At 51.3% G+C, this 7,732-nt stretch overlaps 1 protein-coding gene across 2 annotated transcripts in view; it reads left to right on the top strand.

Moving 5' to 3' along the window:
* Window positions 1-7,732, top strand: part of PLEKHB1 (pleckstrin homology domain containing B1) — a 47,921-nt gene that overhangs the window by 6,287 nt on the left and 33,902 nt on the right. For both annotated transcript variants that reach the window (XM_019508195.1, XM_019508187.1), the window contains exon 3: window positions 1,677-1,829. In XM_019508195.1, the coding sequence (XP_019363740.1) occupies window positions 1,677-1,829 (153 nt within the window). The remainder of the gene's footprint in view (window positions 1-1,676; window positions 1,830-7,732) is intronic.

Genomic DNA, 7,732 nt, shown 5'->3' with positions numbered 1-7,732 from the left:
ATAACATGGTTTCTGTCTGTCGCCACGCGGGCTGGGCAGCCGGCCGAAACAACGGGCAGACTGCACTGCAAGTGCTTCGACTTCTCCGGCGAAAGCAAGAAGGGCAGGCTTCGGCTGGAGGATTTTGTGCCCGGAGTGGCCTTAAGTGCATTTGAGCCCAATCTGGTCTCTAGCAGCCGTGGATTTGGGCAGCCCTTTACTCTGAAGCAATCACTAGTTGTGGGACTTGAGCCGCGATTTACTGAGCGTCCTTCTGTGGCCTGGGGGATTCAGGAGTTGGGCCAAGCAGTGCCATCTGGCTTCGAAAATCCCCTGTGGTATTTTTGTTTGAGGAAGCCCAGCTCTGTGCTGCGCTCCTGAGAAGGGCAGTGCCCTGGCGCCGACCCCTCGGGCAGCATCCGCCCAGGGCATCCTCCTGTCCTGTGCTGGACGTGGCAGACGGGACCTGGTGCCCATGATCTGTAGGCCACATCTTGTCCCCTTGCTTGCCCTGGGGAAGAAGGCATTCACCCAAGCCAGTCCGCTCGGGTAGGGCATTCCTCTCCCGGGGGGCCATTCACAGCTGACTCCAAGGGGAAGTTTTTCTATCCCACGCAGCCCCGGCGTGGGGGAGAAGGTTGCGCCTGTTTGTTGGCGACAGGTTTTATTTTTAAAGCTGTCACTTCCAGGCCTGAACTAAAACCCTCCGGACTTCCCTCCAGAGATGTTATTTTTATGACACCGGGCCCATTCTCTTTGCACCTATGATGCGTAGGCACGAGAGGGGGGCGTGAATCACAACCTTTCCGAGCCGGTTGTATTCTTCGTTAGCCACGACTCCGAGTGCAAAGCAGGGTAGGGCCTGAAGCAGGGGTCTCCGTCGAGACAGAAAGGGTCCCCAAGCCCCAGAGAGCCCTGGCAAAGGATGCAAACGCCCAGGTAAAGGGAGCAGGGTAAGGGGAGGATGCAAACTCCCAGGTAAAGGGAAGCAGATGGGGGCAGAGGGATGACTGATTTCCTCCAGGAAGGGGCTGCTTGCTTCTGCAGCCAGGCAGTTGCCATGCTGGCCTCCAGCCCAGGGTCAGAGGAGATGGAGCACAGCGTCCTGGGCTGAAGTGGAGCAAAGCGGGGAGTAGGTTGTGCCAGTGCAGGGCTGTGGGAGGGGTGGCAGGGACAAAGCACAATTCAGCCCCTGTTCTGCTGCTGGGACACGGGCGCCGCTCCCGAAGGAATGGAGTGGGAGACGGGGCCGAGATCACGCGCTCGCGTCAACCCCGCGGCGCGGCTCTCGGGGCCTGTTCGGCCAAAGGCTTTTGCAGCCGGTTCTTGCTCTCTGCTTGATGCGTTCCCCACCTGGGCACATGCCGTGCGTTTCCTGTAGGACAAACCAGAGACATTTGAGTCCTGACAGGGCGAGATGATGATACCCAGTCCTGGGGGATGCTCTGATTTAGCAGCCAGAGGCAGGAGGAGATCGAATGGCTGGAAGTTGATGTCAGCAAAGCTGGCTCCGGCACCGAGGGGTCGGCCCAGCAGCGTGTCGGGAAGGCACATGCCCGCAGGCGTGGGGAGAGCCAGTGGTCAGCCGTATTGCCCCGTCAGCAGCCCTGGGGCCAGGGGAGGGAGCATGCCGCAAGCTAGCTGGCAGGAGCCTGCTTTGATGTCCCCTTTGCCCTCTTTCTTCCTTGTCCCCTCAGGCTCCATTCTGCGGCGCTGGAAAAGGAACTGGTTTGTCCTGTGGCTGGATGGCAGCCTGGTGTACTACCAGGACGAGACGCAGCGGGACATGGGGGGAAGGGTCCACATCAAGTTCAACTGCCGGGGTGTCAAGACGGGCCGCGAATGCAGAGGTGAGCTGGCTCCTCCGGGGCTGACACTGTCAGGACTGGGAGGTGTGACCGTCCGGGGGGTGTCCGACGCGTGCTGGCTGTCTGCGTTGAGTGGGATCACTCCTAGCACAGGGGACTTGGTCTAGTACAGGGCTGAACTTCCGACTGGTCCTCAGTGAGTACCGCTCTCAGCTCCTCCATAGACCACGCTGCGCTTTACAGAAGACGTAAATGCCATTATTCTCTATTGCACAGATGGGGAAACTGAGGCACGGAGCAATGACACCCCCCCCAATCCATGACAACCTCCTGCCCCTCCCAACCCAAGGGGAGCTGAGTCCTTTGGGCGCTTCTAAACTTTAGAGTCTTAAACGGGACAGCTGTGTGTTGTCTCCAGTACCCAAATTTCTCTCTCAATGTCCTGATGCCCATCATGCTGGGATCATCTGATCCCAGCAGTCTTTCCCGCCCACATGCAGGGGCGCTGGACCTGATGATCTGTAAGGTCCCTTCCAGTCCCTAACGACTATGAAACTATAAATCTCTGCCTGCCTTTGCCTCCTTGTCCTCTTTGGGACACAAGGACCATTCTGGATGGGTGAGGCCAGGCTGCCTCCCTGCACCTCTTTCCTGGAAAGGCCTTTCATGAAACAACAAACGGGACTTCACCGTTGCTTGTTGATGTCTGATGTTAACTGTTCCACGTATCAGATCTTGGCAGAGCACAATCAAACCCAAGCCGATGTTTTAGACCTCAGTTCCCCCCACCCCCAAATCCATTTTCTTTTCTCTAAAACTCCATGTTTACTGACACCGCAGTTGTCCCCTAAACTCATGCTATGAAAATGAAGCGGCAATTAGTCTGCTGGGGGGATTGACACTAAGCTCGTTACCCTGACGACTAAATTAGATGCCGTTTATGTCTTGAGATGAGGGTTTCCACCTGCGAAGTACACAAAGCAGTGCTTGGTCCTTGTGTTGATGGCGATAATGACTGGTTTGGGACCTGAACTCCTTGTTGATAATAGATGCTACTTGAATCAATAAAGGTGGCTGAGCGTACGTATAAGAGGACCACATAATGAATGCTTTTCTAGAGCATGTCCAGGGCAGTTGAACGTACTCTGCAGGGGCTGCGGATCCTGTTTGCTCTTGGATGAAAAGACAGTGTCTCTTCCCATTGTATTGTGGTTCACATGATTCAATATGTGGTACCACAGTCCTGAGTCATCAGTTGTATTCCCCCTCTGGTAAGCGAAACAAATGGGATACAGAGCTCAAGCAGAACCAGCTTGTATGGTACAAAGACCCTTTCTTGGGCTTCTAGCGGCAGTACAGACGCTGCGTTTCTGTACAGTCCTCTGCAGGTCTCAAGGCACTTTGCCACGGAGAAGCAGATTTCCTTCTGTAGCTCAGGCTATGGGTCAATTCCATTTTAAAACTCCGGTTTTGTTCTTACCGAACCTTTTGGCTTGGAAAAAAACATCAGGTTGGCCTTAAAGCTGCAAGAATCACTCAGAGTAATGGAGATCTCAGCCATAATTTAAGAAATATACTTCATAGTGGGCTTGAGTGATAGGTCATAAAAGAGAAACTTGACTTCGTTTCTTGTCACCTTCTTGCTCGCGACGGTTTGCTGTTTCCCTGTCCTGCTTCCAGAACTCAATCTCCTTGCAGAGCTCATGTGGCCCCAGTTAACAAAGCTGGACTGCAATGCATCTGTCTGTCTTTAAAACTTAAAATACAGTGGGCGCTTCTACCTATGCATTCATGCTCCTTAGTTACTGCGCATTAAGTTTAGTGCCTGGAATAACAGGTACTAACTCACTGTGCAGTTACTGGTGCTACTGCGCAGTAGTGCTAGCATGCACCATTTAGTGATGCTAATGCACAGTAGACTAATTCTGCTGCACATTAGCACATTATCACGGCTTTTGCCCCGACATGCTAGTGCGTGGTAGAATCAGTCTACTCCGCATTTAGCGTCTTGTATAGACACACCCAGTATCTCCATTTTCTCTCCCTTGCTTCCTCCCTTCTTCCCTTCCTTCCAGCTCAGTAGCAACAATGGGGCCAAGTGTAGTCTTGCCACTGATTTAGTTTCTATGAGCTAATGTTTTCCAAGTGTTAACCGCAATTCTTTGGCAGGTATCTACAGCACCTGGGTTTCTAAGGGGATCATCTATCCAAGGTATTGTTCAGGTCCAGGCCTACTTAGCTTCCAAGATTAGACAAAATTGGGTGCATCCATTCCAACATAGCTACCCTTATTTTCTCATTACTTAGAGTAAATTGGAGCCACAAGACCCTACAGTAATACAAACCACTCCACCACATGCATCCAAGTCAGAGCCACTGAAAAATCAATATGTATATGTGCTTACAAATGACAGATGCGGCAAAGACACAGTTGCAAATGCGTCCTCCAAACTTCTGCTGACAATCGCTGATATTTCCCTATTGACATTCATTGCAAACAAAGCTATGCGACATTTTTGGGAGAAAAGATAGCAATAAAGTTAAAATACAAAAAGAGATGTTAAAAATGGTTTCCAGCTATCTGTAGGTCAAAGTTAGGGCTATTGCACAGTATTGAAAAGCTTTTTTTGGGGGGAAGTTGTTAATACTGTGTGGGGCAGTCAGATTCAAGAGGCCCCTCATTATTTTCTTCCTTGTTCTTTAGTACTTGGCTCATGCAAATACATAGGCTAGGTCTCTGGTTTTGAGGGGTGCAGACCACGTTTTTGGTCCTTTAGCAACTGATGTTTGTTGGCCTGATTAGCCATGTGTCTGCTGCCTGATTATATGGCTTTAAGGTTCAGTGGGGAAACAGGCAGCAGGAGAAAAATGGCTCCAGGTAGCCATCTCTTGGCAAGTACTTATGAGTTGGTAGGGAACAAAGGCAGGATCATTAACTTTATTGATTTTTAGTCTACAACCAGTCTACAAGACTGATTTGGAGCATAAATAGAGGGGAACAAAGAACCCAGCATGGTTTGAAGAGGTACGATGCTGCGTCAGAGGAAGGGGGAGACGTTTAGGGAGACCAGGTGGAAATGAGGCCTAGATAGAGAAGCCCATTGTGGGGCATCTGAAGAGGTTGAGCCTGCTTAGGTCACCATCATGGGATGGAAGGACTCAAGAGACAAGTGTGCATGCTCTTTTGGGGCTTTCCCCCCTTTTAATATTTTGAACCTATATAAACAGCGCTTGTGCTGTATTTGATCACTGTAAACCACTGGTCAGAGGCTCCGGAAGGAAAGAAATGTAGGTACCCACGCTGTAGGTGGACCTGCTGAGTAGGAACAGCTGTCCCATGGCGTATGTCAGCCTCAGGCTAATGTGAGTGGGGGGATTGTTGCATTCCACCTTGAAAGAGAGAAAAAGAAAAAGGCATGACGTCTGGCGCCTGAGGCCGGCCTGGCTGCTGTGCCCCTCTCCATGGGACATCCCTCACGACCCTTGATGCTTTTGGTACACTTCCATAATACCGTGAGTGTTAAGGAGGGCAAATGCTCCGCATCTTGCATCACCTTTGCCCAGGAGATCACCGTCTAACAGTTCCCATCGTGGCTACAAATACGCAGTGCCCAGGCACCGTGGTGAGCTGTGTAATAGAAACGTGGGCATTGATGAACTAGGAGAATATTAAAGAGCAGTAGGTTACTTTCATGAGCAACCTACTTACAGAGCCAATTCCCAGGGCACAAGATAGTCCAGGAAGGGGAAGACCGTATTTGCCAAGCGGGTTAGTCTCACTGTGCCTGTACTTGCTGGAGCTCATGCAGCGTTCCTAAGGCACACCACGGTGGTGACGGCTGACCCGACTTGTCTCCTGGGGGCTCCTGCATTTCTGCTTACCTCTGGAGTGTGAAGATGAAGAGCCCAGCAAGTTATCCTTCGGCAACTCTGGTTCTCTGTGCTACTGCTCGCTTGACTCATGCTTGGGCTCTCTCTCAGGGAGTGTTGATGGCTTCTTCCTTCTCCAGGGGCTAGATCAGGGGACTGGGAGTCAGCACCCCTGGAGCTCAATTAGTCTATCGTTTTGCTTGCAGCATCTTCCCATTGGCTTCAGGTAGCAGCATGCAGGGCACCCTCAGGATGATGAGCCATAAGGATTCTGCCACAGGCTTCCTGCTGTACCTTGAGCAAGTCATTTAGTCCCCAGGGCCTCAGCTCCCCTTCTGTAGCCTAGTAATAGGAGCGCCTCTGCCCTGTACAGGTTGGCTGTGAGAGTCCATCATTTACCTTTGCAAATTTGCTTCAAGATTCACAGAGGAAAGTGGCTACAGAAGTGCAAGCCCTCCTGTGGCTAGGTTGCTGCTCCCACAGCAGGGCTGGGGGGGTGGGGGGGCTGTGGCTTGGGAGTGAGGGGCAATGGCAGGGGCATATCAGGGCTGCTCAGTGCCACAAAGTGCGGGGATGGGACATGTGCAGCTGGACCCACGTCCTGGCGAGCGAAGGGGCCAGGGAGAGCCCTGATTTCCCACGATAAAAAATCCAAAATCAAACACCAACATTTATAGGTAACTAGAATGCATTTTCCTGTAGTGATTGAGGCACTGGCAGGTTTCCAAAAAGCTTTAAAATTGTAAATGTATAAATAAAACATTGTGTTCAACTGATATATTATACACACACACACACATATACATATATACGTATGTGTGTGTATGTATATGTGTGTGTGTCTGTGTATTTATATATGTATGTGTATATATATATGTATGTGTGTATATATGTATGTATGTATGTGTATGTGTGTATATGTATATGTACGTATGTGTGTGTATATATATATTTATATATATATACATACACACACACACACACACACATACATATATATATAGTGCGGCATTTCATTTTAATCATGGATTTGGGGGGGTTTAATCAGAGAATTTGCAGTTTTTAAACAGAAAATCAGGATCCCTGCTTCTCATTCCAAGGGATCATCTGTTATGTGGCAATAAGGATCCAAACTGTGTTGAATCTCTACCCATCCCCAGCTCTTGGCTGTTGCACGGAGCGGGACAACAGCCCCGTGGTTAAGGTGCTGGCCGGGGGGACTCTGCCCAGACCCTGCGGGCACTGGTCTCCATGTGCTTTGGTTATCTCTGGTCCCTACAGAACCAGGCTGAGGCACATTGCTGAGACTCTTGGAAACAAGCTGCATTCGCTGCACGTGACCAGAGGTTTCAGCCTCTGCACCCCGCTGACTTCTACCCTTGGGGGAGTCTCCAGCAGTGAGTAGTGGCCCTTGCTGCAAGCTCTCTCCTGCAGCAGTGCCCTGCACTGCTGATGCCCACTTGCCTCCTGGCAATATTTCTCCATGTTCCTTTTATTTTATCTGTCTTTAGAGGAGGAGATTGTAGAGCTGAACCGATGGCATCTGGTATGGGGTGGGCTCTTCTGCTGCTTCCCAGGTGCATCTGCAGTAGCGAGTCCCAGCAGGGTTTAGATGGGGCAGTAGCACTAAGTGCAGCTCCGTGTGTGCGCACAGGGGGGAACTCCCTCTTCTGAGGGCACAGGGAAAAGAGCAGAGAGCCGTGCCTGTCTAGGAGGCAGGATGCCTTGTCCCTGGAAAGGGGCTGCCCTGGCCTGGACCTCTCCCCCCACCCCTGCTTGCTCCCCAGGGTAGCTGTGCTGCAGGGGCTCTGGACTGGTGGCTGCAGAGCAGCCTTCAGTAGAGAGGTGGTTTCTCCCTGTGTTGTGTCTCCTTCCTTGGCAAGCATCTGCCACTCCCAGTGCTTCTGTGGTGGAAACCTGGAGGCAGGAGGAAAGTAGCAGTCATGGCTGTTTCTTGGTACATAGGGTAAGAGAAAGGCCCCTTTGACAAAGCCATCGGGCACAATTGCAGATGAGCCCAGCTCTCAAGCTTTAGGCCTGTCCTGGATCTGGAGGGAAGTTCAGGAGCATCAAAG

The sequence above is a fragment of the Gavialis gangeticus genome, unplaced genomic scaffold (assembly GCF_001723915.1).
Source record: "Gavialis gangeticus isolate Ggan-Ray unplaced genomic scaffold, GavGan_comp1, whole genome shotgun sequence".
NCBI lineage: Eukaryota > Metazoa > Chordata > Crocodylia > Gavialidae > Gavialis > Gavialis gangeticus.
Note: the sequence above shows the minus strand (reverse complement) of the source record. Positions and strands in the feature narration are given on the sequence as shown.